The 20,511-nt window shown below is 31.2% G+C and overlaps 1 protein-coding gene across 1 annotated transcript; it reads left to right on the top strand.

The window, feature by feature from the left end:
* The first annotated feature begins 16,613 nt into the window (after window positions 1-16,613).
* Window positions 16,614-20,207, top strand: LOC547624 (trihelix transcription factor DF1). The gene is made up of 2 exons (XM_003518553.5): window positions 16,614-17,106; window positions 18,300-20,207. The coding sequence occupies exons 1-2, from the start codon at window positions 16,811-16,813 to the stop codon at window positions 19,897-19,899; spliced, it is 1,896 nt and encodes a 631-aa protein (XP_003518601.1). The 5' UTR covers window positions 16,614-16,810; the 3' UTR covers window positions 19,900-20,207.
* The last annotated feature ends 304 nt before the right edge of the window (window positions 20,208-20,511 follow it).

The following is a 20,511-nucleotide window of genomic DNA, read 5'->3' as shown; positions in this document are numbered from 1 at the left end:
AGTTCTTCCCCTTACCGTAAGTTGTTGGTGATGGGCTTATGGGCCCTCCACTCTTCCTTGCCCAATATGGGCTTTTTCGAGTGCTTTCTTTCTCAGGGCCCACATTGTGGCCTTTTTACCGTCGCACTCATTGTTTAAATGTGGTTCTTGTTGACCAAAAAAGTGTGGTTCTTGAATCTTTATTAGGGCTGGCGGATAAAAAGAGAAAGAAATTTTTTTATTAGGGTTAACATTTGCAAATTGGCAATGGCATAGCTTTGGTATATGTGGTTGCTATGGTTTATACATTAATTACCCATAAATGATAATAATGCTAAGATTATCCTTGGGATTGCTAAGGATTTTGTTTATTACCATATGGTGTGCGCCCATGCTTCCATGTCCCAATAATGAATCTACGGTACAAGACTTGAAAGGGATTTTTTTGACGGTAGCTTACAAATGAGAGGTTATAAGCTTATTATTATTAAAGACCAAATCTTTTGCACATGGTTATGATTGCTTGTAATTTACTCTCCACTAACATTTTCTAAATATGTTTACTCCGTAGTACAAGCTTTAAACTATGTATTATATACCAAATTAAGCTTTCTTAAAGGCATGACATGATGAAGAAAAAAGAATGAGAGAAAAGAGGTTGAACGCTCCACTGAAGAAGCTTCTATACAAGAATGCTATCAACTTTTGAAATAAAATAAAATAAAAAGTGAATTAATTAAAAGATGGGTAACGGATATTTTGCTTAATATAGCGGCTTAAAATCCTTGTAGGATGAGGGAATCATATAATCGCAAAGCTTATTATAAGAGAAAAGGAAAGAAGCAAGCAAGTATCAATTTTTTTTTATAGAAAAAGTTAAGAATAGCTGTAGCATAATGCCTTTAATTCACCATGACTTGTTGCTCCAATTTGCCACAATGATTTGATCATAAAAAATTGAAAAAAAATTAAAAAAAAAAGCCGGAGCTAGGAAGTTCAATACCCCTTTAGAAACGAAACCTAAATAATTTCCCTATTTCTAGTTATTGGGATTGTTGTGGTGGTGTCATTTAGGAGATTTTTAATTAATTAACTTGTACAAGAAATATATAAAGAAAAAAAGAAGGGTAACCGTAAGGGTAAGGGTAAGATAAGAAAAATGGAGAAGGGGGGGACAAAAAAAGAATCAACTTGGTGGATTGCTTAGCTGGTGACAGAAAAATCTGAGGGTTAATCCACATGGTAGACAGAAGATGTAAGTGTACATTCACATCACATGCACGCTCCCATGTGAAGTAAACCTTTTGTCTACATTTAAAACTTTTTTTTCTCATATGGGTCCTGTAATATAAATATAAAGTCAGCCAGAGATCCACAAATTGTTACGTATTCAATGAGTGCATATGTATGTATATATCTATATGCCCTTTTATTTATTTTTTATTTTTTTCTTAATTTATTAATTTCTACCTCTAAGCAATCACATAAATAACAATCACTCCCCCTTTTATTTTTCCTATTTTCTGGAACTTCCTTGTCTTCTGGGTCGCTCTGCAGTGCCATCTTTTTTTTTTTTTTGGTACTTTAAAGGAAATTTTATTGCTAGAAACAAAATATGAGGTGGGTTTGTTCCTTCTTCGATTCACCCCCCTCATATTATATATACCCTCTAGCTAGTGATTTACGAGTAATATTTTTTACGTTGCGGTAGTATATGTTCTTCTCTATAAAAAAGACAAAGTTATAGACTGTAATCAATGAAACGTTACAATTAATAGATTCAACCTCCACTACTCTCAAATTATATTATCCCGATTCAATTTCCTATATAAAGATTGCAAGTTGCAGCCCCCATTTGTGTACCTTTGTTTATATAAATGATAAATGATTATAAACATACGTACGCCCGTGTGTGTCTATATATATATATATATATTCACACAAATACTTGTATATATTTTACTTTCGAATTATGTGAATTGCAACTATTATATATATCCTTATTCATGTAGGTAGGTATAAAATGTTTTCTTTACCTCGTAACAAACTATAGTTACTTTTTTTTTAAAATGAAACAAGTTACTTGTACATGTATATATTCTATTGTTTTAATGCTCAACGTACACTATTCAAATTAAAATTAGGACTAGTTATTAGATTGTTAATAATAACCGGAGCACTTTAAGCATGATTGTATATGTCTGTTCAAATTAAGGATGACTCTCTGTATTTTAGAGCACTACTAGTACACTTTATGTTACTTTTTTCAGGGAACACTTTATGTTACTAATATTCTCTTTTGCAAAAAAAAGAAAAATATTTATTTTTAATGAAATTATATCATATATTAGTACCCAATTATGCTTCTAAACTTATATATATATATTGTTGTGTCAAGATCATATTTACTCACAAAAATATGAGTTTCTTGTTTGAACAAGAATGAACAAAAATGCAGAAAAAAAAAAGGATAAATAAAAAAACTTCAAAGAAATGTGATTTGACTAGAGTAAAAAATTAACTCTAAATCTTGTCACAGCAACCACTTTTATTTAAACTCTGAATAATCCCTCCTCTTGGTACAATCTCTTTGCTGATCTAGACTATACAGAAAAAAATAGAAGCACTATTTCAAGTCTAACTAACTTAACCAACTTAAAACTATCTAATCGTTAACTGTTATAACATAATAACAGAAAACCAGAAAAATAGCTAAGTTGATAAAGTCTAAGAGAGACTAACTAATGGTTGTTAGTGAACCAACATACAACAATTCTCCACCTTGATTCAATAACAAAACATTAACAAGAACAAAAACAGTTACTACAGAAACAAGATTCAATCACCCTTCAGCCGAATTAAGTCCAAACAATGAAAAAATTTGCTGCTTGGAAGAGCCTTTCTGATCATATCAGAAAGATTGTGACCAGTTGAAATCTTCTTTACTATAATTGATCCTTGACCAATAACTTCTCTGACAAAATGCAGCTTAATATCAATGTGCTTTGTCCTCTCATGATGCACAAAATTTTTGGATAAATCTATAGCACTTTGGTTGTCACAGTGTACTGTGATCACTTCATCTTGTATCTTCAGCTCCTTTGCAATGCCTTCAAGCCACATAGATTCTTTCATAGCTTTTGTAAGAGCAATATACTCAACTTCAGTGGTTGATAAAGCCACTACCTTTTGAAGGCTAGCTTTCCAACTAATTGTAGTGCCAAAAGTAGTGAACATAAATCTTGTGAGGGATTTCCTTGAATCTAAACAGCCAGCATAATCAGAATCTACAAAACCTTCAATAGCAACTATTCTTCTGCTATTCCTAGCTCCACCATAAACCAAAACTCTTCCAAGTGATCCTCTAATATATCCGAGTATCCATTTCAAGGCTTGCCAATGTGCTTTGCCTGGATTTGCCATGAACCTACTTACTAGTCTTACTGCATGGGTTATGTCAGGGCGAGTACATACCATAGCATACATCAGTGACCCTACAACATTAGCATATGGAATACCTTCCATGTAAATTATATCATCATGTGTCTTAGGTGTTTGACTTGTACTGAGCTTAAACTGTTGAGACATAGGAGTAGTTACAGGTTTGGAATTTGACATTCCAAACCTTTCAAGAACTTTTTTGAGATATAACTCCTGGGACAGATACAACAATTTCTTTTTTCTGTCCCGTTTGATTTCTATTCCCAATATCCTCTTGGTTGCTCCCAAATCCTTCATTTCAAATTCCCTGCTCAACTTAGATTTCAATTTTTCAACCTCACTCTTGCTATTACTTGCTATCAAAATATCATCAACATATAATAACAATATCACAAACTCAACTTTAGAAAGAAATTTGAATAAACACAGTTATCATGGTGACTTCTATGAAACTTTATGTGAGTCATAAATTCATCAAATCTCTTATTCCATTGCCTGGGGGATTGCTTTAAACCATACAAGGATTTGTTTAATTTGCAAACATAATCATATTTACCTCTGACTCAAACCCCTCGGGTTGTTTCATCAATATCACCTCATCAAGCTTTCCATACAAAAATGTTGTCTTCACATCCATTTGTTCTAACACAAGATCAAATTCCGCCACCATAGCCATAAGTATTTTCATTGACCTGTGTTTCACTACAGGAGAGAAAACTTCATTGAAGTCAATTTCCTCCTTTTGAGTGCATCCTCGAGCAACAAGTCTAGCTTTAAATCTATCTGGTTCAACTCCTTGGATGCCTTCTTTCTTCTTGAAGATCCACTTACAGTTGACCACTCTAGAACCAGGGTTTTTTTAATCAATTCTCATGTATGGTTGTCATGAAGAGACTTAATCTCTTCATTCATGGCACTTAGCCATTTCTCTTTCTCCTTACTAGCTAATACAACTTTAAGAGTTTTTGGATCTTCCTCCAAAACTTCATTGGCAACTACCAGAGCAAATGCTATTAGATCAGCATATCCATACCTCACAAGTTGTTTGATTTCCCTTCTGGTTCTATCTTGAGCTAGCATATAGCCAACTCCTTCTTGTTGTTTTTCTTTAGATTTCTCTTCATCAAGAGGCCAATTAACAGCTTGTGTTTTAGCATGATTGTCCTTAGTTTCTACCTCAAAATTTAATTTTTCAGAACCAGTTTCCTTACTCTGATCAGTGTTGGACTGAACCATGTTGGGCTTGATCTTGTAGGCCATCTCAGCTTCATTGAAGACAACATCACGACTCACTAAACACCTCTTAAAACAATACTCCAAACACCACAACTTATACCCTTTCACTCCCTCAGGATATCCTAGAAAGATGCCCTTGACAGCTCTAGGTTCCAATTTGTCTTGCCTAATGTGAGCATAGGCAACACAACCAAATACCTTTAGCTGTTTCAGACTCGGTGGATGGCCAGACCAAATCTCCTCAGGGGTTTTAAAATTCTGAGTTTTTAAAGGACACTTGTTGATGAGATATACAACAGTCATTGCTGCTTCAGCCCAACAAAATCTTGGGTAATCCTGCACTCAGCAACATACATCTCACTCTCTCTAAAATGGTCTTGATGAATCTTTCAACTAAACCATTTTGTTGAGGGGTGTCCGCAACTGTCCTGTACCTTGCAATGTCATTCTCTTTGCAAAAAGCATTGAAAGGTTCAGAGCAGAACTCAAGACCATTATCAGTATGAAACCTCTTGATCTTTCTGCTTGTTTGGTTTTCCACAAGTGTCTTCCAGCTTTTTAAGTTATCAAAAGCCTCATCTTTTGTTTTCTGAATGTAGATCCACAACTTCCTTGAGTAGTCATCCACAATGCTCAAGTACCTTGCTCCAGAATGAGAGGGGGTCTTAGTTGGACTACAAAGATCAACATGAACATAATCAAGGGTACCTCTTGTTCTCTGCTGTCCAATATTGAATTTGGCTCTACAGGTTTTGCCATAGACACAATGTTCATAGAACTTCAATTTCTCCAGTCTGTCCCCACATAGCAGCTCCTACTTTCCCAATTCAATCAACCCATTTTCACTTACATGGCCCAACCTCATGTGCCATAACTTAATTTTTGATAAAAAAAAAATCTTCTTGTTGCAGTGGCTGTAGAGCCAATTACAACTTCACCATCCACAGAATAGAGGTCATTCTTCATAATTCCCTTCATGACAATCATAGAGTCTTTAATTACATTTAGTATTCCTTTTTCACCCTTGAACACATACCCTTTTTTTTAATCAAATTCACCAAGAAAGATTAAATTTCTCTTCAGCTTAGGTACACATCTGACCTCTGTGAGAATTCTTTCAGCCCCATCATGAAACTTGAACCTTATAGACCCAATTCCTTCAATTTTGCAAGGCTTGTTATCTCCAAGGAGTACCAACCCATTTGCTTGATCAGAAAATTGTTCAAACCATGATCTGATTGGTGTCATATGCCATGAACACCCTGAATCCATTATCCATTTAGTTTCTGGATTCTCTTCAGACACCACTAGTGCCTCTGCAGATTCATAGCCATTATCTTGAATAATGGCAGCATTCCCTGAGTCCTTCTTCCTATTGTTACTGCCACCATTTTTCTGCCTTTCAAGACAAACTTTCCTTGTATGGCCCTCCTTTTTACAGTGATAACATCTGATTTTGAAGATATTTCCTTCACCATTCTTCTGGTTTTATGGCTTTTGCTTCTTCTTATCAGATTTATTCTCTTTCTTGAAGGTCTTGCCTCTTGCTGTCAACCCTTCACCACTTGTAGAAGACTTTTTTTCCTTTCTTTCATTCAATTCCTTTGAATTCAGAGCAGCCTGCACTTCCTCAAGAGAAACAGAGTCTCTTCCAAACAATAGAGTCTCTTTGAAATGAGAGTAACTCTTAGGCAAAGAGCATAGCAATAATAAAGCTTGATCCTCATCATCAATGGTGACATCGATATTTTCAAGATCTAGAATCAGTTGATTAAACAAATCCAATTGTTCTCTTACTGATCTATCTTCATGCATTTTAAACGAATACAAAGATTGCTTTAGGTAAAGACGATTAACTAAAGATTTGGTCATGTACAAACCTTCAAGCGCTTTGACCAAACCCTAGCAGTAGTTGTTTCCTTAGAGACTTGCCTCAGCACCTTGTCTCCGAGACTAAGGATAATTGCACTGTGTGCCTTCTACAGTAGTGTTTTCTTATCCCCATTAGCCATCATCTTTTCGAGTTTGGCTTCTCCATCAAGTGCTTCCACAAGGCCCTACTAAACAAGAAGGACTCTCATCTTCAATCGCCATAACCCAAAATCATTTTGCCCTGTGAATTTTTCAACCTCATACTTGACTGAGCCCATTGCTTGAATCGAGCCCAAAATCATCCACGCTCACTACACCAGTTTGTTGTGTCAATGTCAGATTTACTCACAAAATATATGAGTTTCTTATTTGAACAAGAATGAGCAAAAATGTAAAAAAAGGGGATGAACAAAAGAACTTCAAAGAAACGTGATTTGACTTGAGTAAAAAATCAACTCTAAATCTCTTCACAACAATCACTTTTATTTAAACTCTAAATAATCTCTCCTCCGGATACAATCTCTCTATTGATCTAGACTATAAAAAAAAATAGAAATACTATTTTAAGTCTGACTAACTTAACCAACTTAAAACTATCTAACTATTATCTGTTATAACATTATAACATAAAACTAAAAAAATAACTAAGTTGATAAAGTCTAGGAGAGACTAACGGACTAACTAATGATTATTAGTTAACTAACTAATGGTATATATATATAATTATTTGTCATGTGAATTTTTTCTCGAGTCACAAGCAATTAAGACTTAGCAACTTGCTTTACACTATTTCCTTTAATTAATTAGAATTATTTTAATTACAAGATTCGCTGTATGAGAACATGTTTTAGATAACAGAACGTAAATTTCTGCTAAACAATTTTTTCCATCCTTAAAACTGCGGGAAGTTCTTTAAAAATATACAAACATGTCATTGGAGTTGTAAGTAAACAGGTATTTTTTTTCCACCATGTAGTAAGTGTGAAGTATTTACCAACTAATAAACAAGTATTTCAATCCTTACTAGAATTTAGTAAATTCCAATCATTCAAATAATTTTTTTGCCACATTGTGTTTTAATGCTAGAAAATTATTTATAGTATTGTACGATAAAAAAGTATTTTTCATTATAAATTTATCGTTAAGATTAAATTGAACGCACATTGCAATTATTATTTGATAATTTAAAATTAATTGTCTAACAAATAATTCAATATACTTTAAAACCACATTCTGAAAATTGGATCGGACTAATCAGTTAGATCGGAAAATCAATAAACCAATGTAGCGCTGATTTTTTTTAAAAAAAAGTTAAACCAATGTAGTGTCCGATTCAAATAAATCATATAACCAACATTGAGAAAAAAACCAATTAAAGATTTGGAAAACTGGCAAATGACCGGAAAAAAAGTGATTTATGTTAAATTAATGAAAAATACTTAATACGGTGATGTTTTGATTTTTTTTTCTTTTAAAAATAAAAAATAACCTAAAATATTTGTCCTTTTCTTTTTTTATTCTAAATATAAATTTCTTATTTTTAATGAGTATTGTTGAAACTTAAACATAAGTATCATGATATATTAGATTTGGACTTTTGTATATATTTTAGATGCTAAAAATCTATAAAATAATTTTAATTTTTAATTTTATAAAATTATGATATTATATTTCTTTAACATTATTTTATTGATATCACATTGACTATAATTCAATTACAGTTGAATTATTAAAACATTACAACTTAAATAAGTGGCTTAATTAGTTCAATGATCAATGTAGCTAGTTTTAAAATTAGTGTCAACCCTTCTTTGCCGGTGGTGTCTAGAACCTTGTCCATTGATATCTTTTCTTCTAACGAACCGCTTTGTTTTTCAAGTATGCATGCATGCATGTTGGTTATGTACTTATTTTGTTTTTCAATGCTTATGGGACTGATGAAAATATGCTTTAATTTGACACATAACGTTGCACTCATCAAGTTCCTTAATTCAATTTTTTTTTATAAAACGAAATTTCTGGGACAAGCTGTCAAAGTCATTGCATTATGTATGTCATTAAACCCAATTATATTATTGCACAGCATGCTGCTTAAGATTATGCAAACCCTAGCTAGCTCCTCGGTCCTTATATAATACTACAATATACAAATTACAAATACAAAACAAATACTATAGATGGAATAAATTTCCCCCAAAACAGTTTGCCATAATTCAAATTTGCATTGGAATATCATTAATATCTGATGATCATACATTGTATAATATTATCTTTTATAAAAGATGGACATGAAATATAAAAAATACATTGTGGGTGTGTGCATAGAGAGAAAGGCGAGGAGAGAGAAAATTACAGTTGTGGTATCTGTTAGGCTGTAAAATACCAAAATAGTGGGCATAGCTAGTGGGTAAGGCATCTTCTCTAGGTTGAGAAGATCTACAAGGCATATGTCCTATCCTTCTAGAGAGGGCACTGCCAGCGAAGCAAATAAGACACATGAACTAGTAAAATCAAATTTTCATGTTTTGTAAGACAAGCAATGTGCCTAAGCAAGTTACTGTTGGAAAATAAATCAAACAATTATTATAAAAAGAAAAGAGAAAAAGATATGGCAAATGTTATGATGAGATACCCACTATTTTTTGTACATGAGCTACTCTCGTTTTATTCACAACAACAATTAATATTGGCCAATCAGATATTCTTTCATTCTGTACATGTTCAATGAACAAAGGAGAAGACAGAAAGCTATACATATACTAATAAATAATATTAGCTTGAGACATGCATGTGTGACTGTGTTTTAAAACAATTTCAAGGAATATTAAATTGGGCTGAGTGACTTTTATAGAAAAACAGTATGCAAGCTTGTTATAATTGGAATTCCGTTTCGCATTATATGTCCAACTTTATGAGCTGTTAAGAGTAATAATGATTTCAATTTCATCTTAAAATTTTAATTTAATTGTGAGAAAATAAATTGTGTACTAATAATATAAAATAATTTTATTTTAATGCATTGATTTTTCTAATAATATTTTAAAAATCACATCAGTGATGATTGTTAATTGATTGAAAATGCAAAAAATTGATAAAATTAATTACTTATTAGGTCCCTTAACTTGATTTTAGGTTATAATTTAGTCTATTATATATTATTTATTAAAAGTTGTAAATTGATCCTTATAAGTAATGATGATCTTTTTTTAATTTGTGAGTATAATTTTGAATATTTTTTATTGATTCAAAATATAAAATTTATCTTATTAGATAAACTTACATAAAAATTATGAAACATAACTAATATTTGAACCAAAAAGAGACACAAAGAAGATGAATATTATATGAAAATTGTACAATGAACAATAGAAAAACTAAAAAATCTCCCAAAATCAATGAAAAGTTGTCCACAAGAATTATTTTTCATGTAATTTTTATCATATTTATGTCTTTTTTTATTAAAAAATTAGTTGGATTTCACAGTTTTTATATAGGTGAGTATAATAAGACAAATTTTATGTATTAAATAACTAAAAAAAAGGTTTAAAATTGTGTTCTAAAATAAATAAAAAATTATCAATGTTTCAAAAATGATAAACATGCTATAAAAGACACTACTTAAGGAGTCATTTTACAATTTTAAAAAATTGAAGAACAAATTATAACTTAAAATAAAGTTAAATGACCACGTGAATAATTTAATCTACATTTATTACACTAAGAGTGCATAAATTTTAAACTCGTTAATTATTTTCCAGCTTATTAGAATTGTATTAAAATACCTTAATTAAAGAAAATATAGTTATAAAATATATTTATGCATTAGGATTTTTTTTAATCTTATTACTCTATGGTGAACCTTGTGGGGTGATCCATCTATATCTGATAAGTTCTTTTGATATGATCTCCTTTTAATTTGTTTATTTATTTTTATATCCTTTTAAAAAGCAGCTAAAAATTCAATAAAAGCATTTTTTCTATTAATTATTTTACTTCTGCAAATTTCATACTGATTCAACCGAAGGATGATAGAAGATTTCATGGTTTTAAAATAATTGATACGGGTAATGGAGGAGATTTTATGATGCCATAGGTTTAAACATGTGAAAAAAATTGTTTGTGAAGATATTCTTGTTAACTAAATATGGAAACAATCCCGTAAAACAAAATTTTATGATGTCAGTGGAGTAATAATGATAAGACTTTAATTTTGATATATTATTTAACAATTAGAAGAAATTAGTTTAGATATAATTTTAAAATAATTATAATAAAAATCATCAATTTTCTATTATATAATAATTTATAATTAAATAACATTATAAAAATATATATTATATTATAATATATATTATACTTTCAATATACTCCTATTAAATTTTACCATTACATGAAAATTTTTGTACTTTTTTTATCAGTGGTATTCATAAAAAGTTATTTTTATTGAAAATAATAATAAATCTTTGTTAAGACCTTTGAACATAGATAAGATAAATATTCTTTTTTAAACATAATTTATTTCATATTATTTATTAGAATTCAAATTATGGATCACTTAATTAAAGTCATGCAAATTGTCATTACTTTGTAGTATCATTTTTTTATTGAACAGATTTTTATAAATATATTTCATACAAAAGATTTTTTTTCTCTGATACAATGAATACTAGCTATATAGTAGTTTTGATTTTTATTTTTTCTTTTAATTTTTAAAAGAGAAGTTGAGTCAAACTCATTTAGAGAAAAACTCTTAAAAATCAAAGAGAATGAAAGAAAAAATAGCTTTAGAATAAACAACAATAATTTTCAAAAGAAACATACCCTAGCCTTTCTCTTTCTTTAATCCTAAACAAATGATGCAGGTCAAATATTATAGGTATAAAACGAAAATTTTAACTTAAAAAGTTTTTAATTAAAAGTAAAATATTTTTACTTTATTTTTAAATTTGTACTTTAAATTACAATTATACTCCTTTAAAATTTTGAACAAAACCAAATATAAAAAAAAAACCTGGGAGGTTCTACTAATTTTAATTACCTTTTTTTTGTGAAATTAATTTTAATTACCTGTTTATAAGACTACTCATTTTACCAATATACCCACGTCATTAGCTATTGCTTTGTTTATCTCCATCCTCTTTCAACATTCGTTTTGACAAATATATCCTTTCCGCACGTCCTCGATCTGTAAATTTGATTTGTACACCTAATAATGATGTTATAGGTGCCCAAATTACAAAAAGCTAATAACCCTTGATTGTTCTGTGCATTAAATGGCATATTGATTGAGTAGCCTCCCATATCCTTCCATTTGTATACGTTCTTGAACTCCCACTTGTATTGTTTTTGGACTCAATTATTTACTTACCGACTTGATCATAGTGGAGAAAATAAAATAAAAGAAATAAAAGTAAAGATTTTTGTCTCTCTCTCTCAATTTTACGATTTCCCAATTATTTTTCACCCTAAATCTTTTATTATTTTTATTTTTATTATAAATTTTATTATAAGTTTAAGGATCATGTATTGATAATATAAACAATTAATGTTAGATTGTCATCTATTCACAAATCATTATTAATATGACTTTTAATATAATTATTATAAAAATCAGCAAACTCATCATAAATGATGTGATTGTTGGATGATAATGTAAAAATATTAATTTGATCTATTATATAACCATTTTTTCTCTTTATAATAAAAGCTAATTTGTTTAAATCCAACCTTCTATGAAAATCAACAAAACTATAAAAACATAATTTTTCTTTCTAAGTAACTTATTGATTCACCTTCAAAAGACTACAAAAACTTCTATTTGATAAATCAAATGCTCTGTTATTGTATCATCTTTATCTCCAACCTAAAAAATTTATCGGTATGCAAGGCTTGACAAATGGTACCTTGTTGATTTTAACCTTGCCAAGTTACGTATGGAGGTTAGAGGATTATTAAGAAACACATGTATGACTCTAAAAGACCTATGATTTTTACCCTTTCATATATATATATATATATATATATATATATATATATATATATATATATATATATATATATATATATATATATATATATATATATATATATATATATATATTTATATATATGAACCCATACTGGTCACCACATGATATATAAAAAAAAGATAATAAGTGCTCTTACCAAGATCAGATGTCTCCCAACCTACTCTGATCTATATCACTCTTTCTTCCCTTCTCTTTGTGTGTATGAGTCTCTTCTCTGTTGGTGGGGGTGAGTACCAGAAGAACATAAAGAGTGATACATATCGAAGCAGGTCAGGAGACATCTTATCCTAGTAAGAACATTTGGCACTCATCATGGGATCGAGGAAAATTTCCTTTGGTCATAGAAGTATACGGTAACAACCAAAAGCTTGACAATCAGATCAACATAGATGGAAAAAGCTTTCGTAATCCAAAGTTTTCAAGAGCCATTAGAAGCTCTCCAAAAGAGGAACGCAAAAGAAATGGTTGCGCTGAGATAGAAACAAGAAGCCAACCTCAAGGCACTGCGGGAGGAAAACGACGCCATCTGAGCTCAATTGCAAGCATAGGAGGCCAACACAGATCCAACTCAATCAAGGGTAACCGAGTTGGAACATTCCTTGTATGAAACCAACCATCACACCACCACTATGACAATTTCATCAGAATTCCTACCGTTAACTTGTTGAGGTGTGCTGCTGACACGTTTTTGTAGACGACATATTGGATACACACCTTTTTATTAAATAATTTTATTTCAAAATATTCCATTGAAATAAAAGTTATTGTTATACATATATATTATATTTTCAAAATTGTTAAATAATTTATTAATATATACTCCTTTTAAAATTAATATAATGTTAAATATGTAAAATAAGAACTCTTTGAGAGTGACTGTTTTCGTTCTGCCCCTCTACTGTTTCAGGGTTAGCAATCCAATAATTCTCCTTGGATCAGTGACTGCCATCGAAATTTTGATGCCATTTATAACGGTAGGTTACAAATCCAATTGGATTGGCCACTATTAACTTCTGTTCATAAATGGCTTGGCCTAATAACATGACCAGCATCAATCAAGTTTTTTTGGTATATATATATATATATATATATATATATATATATATATATGCTACATATAATCGATATAGTTTTAGAGTCTATTGTTTCAGCCTTATATTTTTTTAAATCACTTTTATTTGAACATTTTAAGAGTTCTTAGTGTGTCTCTTTAGATTTTTTGACAAGAAGAAAAAAGAGAATAAATCATATTAATCACTCATAAAAATTTGTAAAATTACACAAACATTTTCTATTTTTTTAACTTTACAATAACCTTCTTTTGAGGGATCAGTGGTAGACAATCCAAATTATCCAAACTATTTTAACAATACATTTCAATTAACTTATAATAATATTGTATATAAATTACATATGATTTTCATATTAAAATTATCACTAACTGTCGGAGAGTACTATAATTACTCAACCTCTCTACACTTGCACTAAACTGCAATAGAAAACGGAACTATTATCCCTATAACTCAAATCCTAGTCGATGAAAACTTTATCGCAGTTTCACAGTCAAAATCAATTTAGTCAAAGTCAAATTCAAACATCTCAAATGCCAACATTATTTAACAATGATTTTATAACATTGAATAAGTAGAGAATTCATAAATAAATTTATTAAGAAAATATGTAGAAAATCTATTTTTGAATTTTCCACTCCTTATTTTAAGATATACTACTAAATTACATCTTACTAAGAAAATATATTTGATGATTTTTAAATTAATACCACTTGCACTTTCCGTCCTAATTCACAAATTGAATTTAAAAGCATATGAAGATAAAATTAGTCACGCGAATGGGGTTAACTCGATCAGTACGTAGTTAATTTTCCGCTTCATGATAATTACATGAATTATGTTTAAATTCTGAAAATTTCTCCAATAAGTAATATGTTATTTCACTATAAATGGTTGACCGTAATTTTAAAATAGGAAGGGATTCTCCATTATATTTTATTAACAAATTAAGCCATAAATTAATCTCTGTATATCATTCCTTCAACAAATTTTTTCTTTAAATTTTCATTATAACAGGAGTATTTTAAACTTCGCTTTTTGTCAATTAAGTACAATTTGTCAAAATTGTGATGGTCGCCATCACATGTAGGACCCAAAGACCACATGTAGAGTACCACACAGTACACGATTTCTTCTCTTTCAAATTAACTTTATACATAAAAAAATGTTTTCATACCTTATTGAAATGTATATATTATATGATCGGGATAAAATGAAATAATAAGGAAATAAAATTAAACATGTACAATGAAATGAAATAGAAACAAAAGCAAAATGAGTTGAAATTAGGGTGTGTAAAATTAATATTTTATAAATCAGGGACATTTTAGGCATCACACATTTGATACAGTGAAAACAAAATAAATAAATAAACGAAAGTCTTAAATAAAAGGGGAGAGGCTCACATCACAATGACCTGTTAATCTAAATAAAAACACATCATAGATTAACTTCAATGATTAAAGGTCCATGCAGAGTCGTGTTCATGTCCTGTTTGGTCATTTCAGCTCAATGTGCCCAACAACCACTGAAATCCAAAACCCCCAAAAATATCACAAAGAAAAAAACGTGTAAAGACTAAAAAGATAATCTTCAGGCTTTTAGGCATTTTGGATATGATTATCAAACTCTTAAAAGATAATTTGTTAATTTTTATGAGTTTATAAATTTATTTATCATTGTGAGTTGATTTTTGAGTAAATTCTTTTTTTAGTAAACTATTCGATAGACTCTCGAATTTATTACTAAATCAACGAGTTAACAAGTTAAAAAAATTAAATCAAAATATAAGTAATTTTTTTATTTTTTATTTATTTAGCATTCAATATATCTTTATTTAGTGTATTGTTCTCAAATACAAAATTTTCACATTTAATAATATCAAATTCTTATTCTCTAATAACATCAAACCCACAATGAGAACGATCTACCACTACTATAATACAATATCTGTAAGTTATTATCTAGTAATGATATATTATTACTAAATTTGATTATTTAAATATTCTGAACTTTATAATTTATTGTTTTGTTTTATTATATTGTTGAAATGTTTAATTAGTATGTTATTTATAGATATTTTGTTATTATTTTATATGAAGTAGACTATTACGATTCTACGAATTGAATCTATGAGTTGAACTTATGAAACTCTTATTAGTCTACATAAATTCTTAAGTTTAATAATCTTATCTGGGAAAGAAAAACAATTAAACTAAATAAATAAACACAATATTTTGAAAGTAAAAAAAAAAAGTTAAATTGGAAAAAAAAAAAGAAAAAAGAAAAAACAGACCTACATGACTCGGCCTTTAACTAAATTTAGCTGCATAGACAAAACCCAAGTTATTATGTCCATCGTCTCTTTGTGCACCTGTTCGAAACACTGTGGACCAGTTAATCAATGTTTATTTTCTCCGTGTATAAACAACGATAAATAATAAATACCTGTATATATCTTTCTGTGCCACTTTATTATTACAGTGGGAGAAAACCCAGGTGCATGAATTTAGTAATTTACTTTCCCCCAGATGATACCTTTTATAAAAAAAACCTTTTAAAAAACAATATAAAAATGAAAGATAGAGGATTCCACCTTGAATAAAAATAAAGTCTATTACATTATTAATAATTAAATCAGAATTGAATTTTATATTATTTACTAATTCAAAATTATAATAAACATAAATTTTAAAATGATGATTATTAAAGTCAAACAATATTATAATTTGTAATTAAATAACAATATAAAATTATTTAATTATTGTAAAAATTATGAAAAATACTATATGTGATGTGATTTAATTATTGACTATTTAAAAATATTTTTTTCACTAATTAAGAATACATTCAATATTTATTTATAAAAATAATACAAAAGTAAAAAAATTCATTATTTTGACATAAATAAATAAGGAAAAAAGTAATAATAAAATTCTTGAGATTAGTATATATTACCACCAGGCAGATCCCACCCAAATAAATAAATTCACCAAACATACACTTCATATACAATACACACATCTATGATAAAAACCCATCAAAGAATTCACCACCCTTTTTCTTCTCCTCCTCCTCCTATTTCTCACCTTTTTTCTAGAGAGAGGGAGGTAGATAGATAGTTAGAGAGACCACAGAACTAGAAAAAAAAATTTATAAAAAGAGAGGGAGAAACTAATAGATATGTTGGGGGACTCAGCAGTGTTGGGAACAGGAGGAGGAGGCTCTGGTGATGCAGTGGCAGCACCACCGGTTGTTGGTGGTGGTGCTGCTGCATCAGGAGGAGCACATGAAGGCGGTGCCAACGGCGGCGGCGGATCAAATTCAGGGGATGATAGAGTTGAGGAAGGTGACAAGAGCTTTGGTGGGAACAGGTGGCCAAGACAAGAGACTTTGGCTTTGTTGAAGATACGGTCGGATATGGACGTGGCTTTTAGAGACGCAAGTGTAAAGGGTCCCTTGTGGGAAGAGGTTTCTAGGTGAGTGACTCACAATTTTTATTATTTTTTCATCACCTTAATTGAGTACTATTACCAGTTTGAGTTGTTGGTTATTTTGGAGATCTGAAAACTCCCAATTCTTGCTCAAGTTAATTTTCTTCTTTCATCTCTTGGGAATGTGTTTCACTTCAATTCCTAATGTTTTCCTTCTCTCTCTCTCTCTCTCTTGATTTTGCACTCTTTCATTTGGATTTGTTTAATTATCTTTTAGTTTTTATTTTTTGTTTATTTCATTCTTATTACTAATTTATATATAGTTGGTTTAACGTTAAAAGCTATCAGTTTTTTTATACAAATTTTGGTCATTTTAGTCGTCTTTTGGAAACTATGCACCAACTCATTGTGCTGTAAACAAATATTGAACATTTGAGGCACTCTTTTTTCCTTCAGGCAATAATTTTTATATTTTAGGATTTAATTTTGTTTTCAATTGATTTTATAAATAAATTTTTTTATTATAATATCCAGCAATTTTTTTTATAAAGAATATGCTTTTTGTTTATAATAAATATAGTATTTTTATAGTAAAAATTAGTCATTATTAATTTTGTTTATCATTTGTTATAATTTTGCCCGCGTTAATAATTTTTTCTAGTTCCGTTCCTGCCTGCCCTTTTTATAAAGTATTAAAGTGCAACTGTTGTTTATGAAAATATGTAATTTAGAGTTGGATATGTGATGTGATTTTCTGACATTCATTTTTGATAATATACATGGTCTGTTTTCCAATTCAAATTGGGTCTTCAAAAGCAACATTTTCTTCCTGCCTTATTTCGGTTACCCACTCTTGGTTGGGAATGAATGAAGGTAGATTGCACAATCTTCTCACTTTGGGTTCATGTGTGTTTTCCATGGGAAAGCATTTTCCGTTTCACCGATTCATTGATTCATTATTGCATTTGATATTAATTAAAAACTTTAACTCCAATTACTACACCAATTGTTATATTATATATTCTCCTTTAGTTTTCCTCATTTTAAGGTGTTCAGTTACTTCCTTTCCCCTCATTTCCGTTCATGGGTACTTGAAATCCTGAGATGAAATTTTGTTTTTCTCTATTATCTTATGCTTCCATTGCCACCTATGCCATGAATTTGGTTAGATAAGATAAAGCCGTAAAGCTAGTTTTTTTTCTTACTTTGTCTTCTTTTGGCTTTATTATTATTATCAGGAAACTGGCAGAGCTTGGCTACCACAGAAATGCCAAGAAGTGCAAAGAGAAGTTTGAGAACGTTTACAAGTACCACAAGAGAACCAAAGAAGGTCGAAGTGGGAAATCAGAAGGCAAAACTTATCGCTTCTTTGATCAATTACAAGCCCTTGAAAACAACCCTTCAATCCATGCTATGCAATCCCCAACACCAACACCTTCAAAGCCACCACAAACAACAGCACTACTTGCAACACCAGTGTCAATAGTGGTAACAACAACTACTACACCATCAACATTAGTGTCTAATAATGCCACTGTTCCATCCACAAATACACCCCCTTTGCCTCAAGCCATTCTCAACATAACACCACCATCAACACTAAACATCACAACCCCTTCTTTTCCATCATCAAACCCTACAACATACTTCCCAACACAAACACCAAACCCTACAACCAACAACAACCCTCCAAACACCATCACCCCAGCTTCCTTCCCCAACTTCTCCGCAGATCTCTTGTCGAATTCGAGTTTTTCATCGACTTCGTCGGAGGAAACAACGACGATGGGGGGAGGGGGAATGAGGCGCAAGAGGAAGAGGAAGTGGAAGGACTTCTTTGAGAGGCTGATGAAGGAGGTGATAGAGAAGCAGGAGGGGCTGCAAAGGAGGTTCTTGGAGGCCATTGAGAAAAGAGAACAAGAGCGTGTGGTGAGAGAGGAAGCGTGGAGAATGCAAGAGATGCAAAGGATCAACAGGGAAAGGGAGATTCTAGCACAGGAGAGGTCCATTGCTGCAGCAAAAGATGCTGCTGTTATGACATTTTTGCAAAAGATAGCCGAACATCAGCAACAAGAAATCAATCTTGAGCCAGCATTGAATAACAACAACAACAGCATCACTGTCGTTCCACAGCAACCAGTGCCACAAACAACTACAACACCAACACCAACACCACAACAAGCACAAACAACAATAGTTCCTGAGGCCCCACAACCACAACAACAAATAGTGGTGAGTAATGTTGAAAACAATAAAGCTGACAATAACGGTGAGAATTTGACGATGGGAGCGAGCTCTTCAAGGTGGCCAAAAATGGAGGTACAGGCACTGATAAACCTAAGAACAAGCCTGGAAACAAAGTACCAGGAAAATGGACCAAAAGGGCCACTGTGGGAGGAGATCTCAGCGTTGATGAGGAAAATGGGGTACAACCGGAATGCCAAAAGGTGCAAAGAGAAGTGGGAGAACATCAACAAGTACTTCAAGAAGGTCAAGGAAAGCAGCAAGAAGAGGCCAGAAGATTCCAAGACTTGTCCCTATTTTCACCAGTTGGAGGCTCTATACAGGGAGAAGAACAAGAGAGAGGGGCAGATGAAGCCGGATAGCATGATGGCGCCGCTCATGGTGCAGCCTGAGCAACAATGGCCTCCTCAAACGCACGTGGTGCCGCCAGAAGTGACCATGGGAGACGCCCAGAATGACCCCATGGACCGGCGGCACGAGGAAGTTGAGGAGGACGAAGCCGACAAGGAAATTGGAGATGAAGACGAGGACGAGGACGACGAAGGAAGTGATAATTATGAGATAGTAGCTAGCAAACCAGCTTCTGGAGAGTGAGAGAAACAAATATCAACGAAAAAGTGCATTAATTAGAGAATGGTGGGTTAATTTGGGTTCAGGATTGTCGGAAAATGGTGGTGTGGGAGTGAAATGTGATAGGGGTGGTGGTGGTGGATGGTGATGGGGTTGTATTGAAGATTTTGGAAATGCACTTACTTCAGAATTACACATGGGTATAGGGGTAGCCAGTAGGGTGGGGGAATCTAGGTTGGAAGTACTTGGTACAATAGCAGCATATAGTCAGTAAGATTATATGTTTTTTTGTTTTGAAAAAAGAAAATAATTAATTATTTTTTTTAGCTAAATAAATAACTTGATGAGGGAGAGGGGGAAGGTTATATATATGATAGAGAAAAAAGTTCAGACTTGAGACGCGAGGTTCAACATAAAATGAATAAGCAATAAACCTTGATTAATTGGGGGGTTTGTCTTTATTTTGTTTCTTTTCCTCTTCAATATTTCTTTCGTTGAATTTTTCCTTTTCTCAATTTTGTTACTCTTCAAATGTTTGTCAATGATTTTTGTTTCTTTTCCTCTTTCATTGTACATTATCTTGCTTATTTGATTAATTAATTTGTTAATTTTTTCTTTTAATTCTCCTACCTGCTC

This window comes from Glycine max, chromosome 2 (assembly GCF_000004515.6).
Source record: "Glycine max cultivar Williams 82 chromosome 2, Glycine_max_v4.0, whole genome shotgun sequence".
Lineage (NCBI taxonomy): Eukaryota > Viridiplantae > Streptophyta > Magnoliopsida > Fabales > Fabaceae > Glycine > Glycine max.
The sequence above is the reverse complement of the archived record's forward strand: the minus strand, read 5'-3'. Positions and strand labels throughout refer to the sequence as shown.

What these genes read in the sequence shown, in the direction of transcription:
- LOC547624 (XM_003518553.5), top strand. Translation starts at nt 16,811, where the DNA reads ATGTTGGGGGACTCAGCAGTGTTGGGAACAGGAGGAGGAGGCTCTGGT. An exon ending in TTGTGGGAAGAGGTTTCTAG is followed by an intron (nt 17,107 to 18,299) that starts GTGAGTGACTCA and finishes TATTATTATCAG; the next exon opens with GAAACTGGCAGAGCTTGGCT.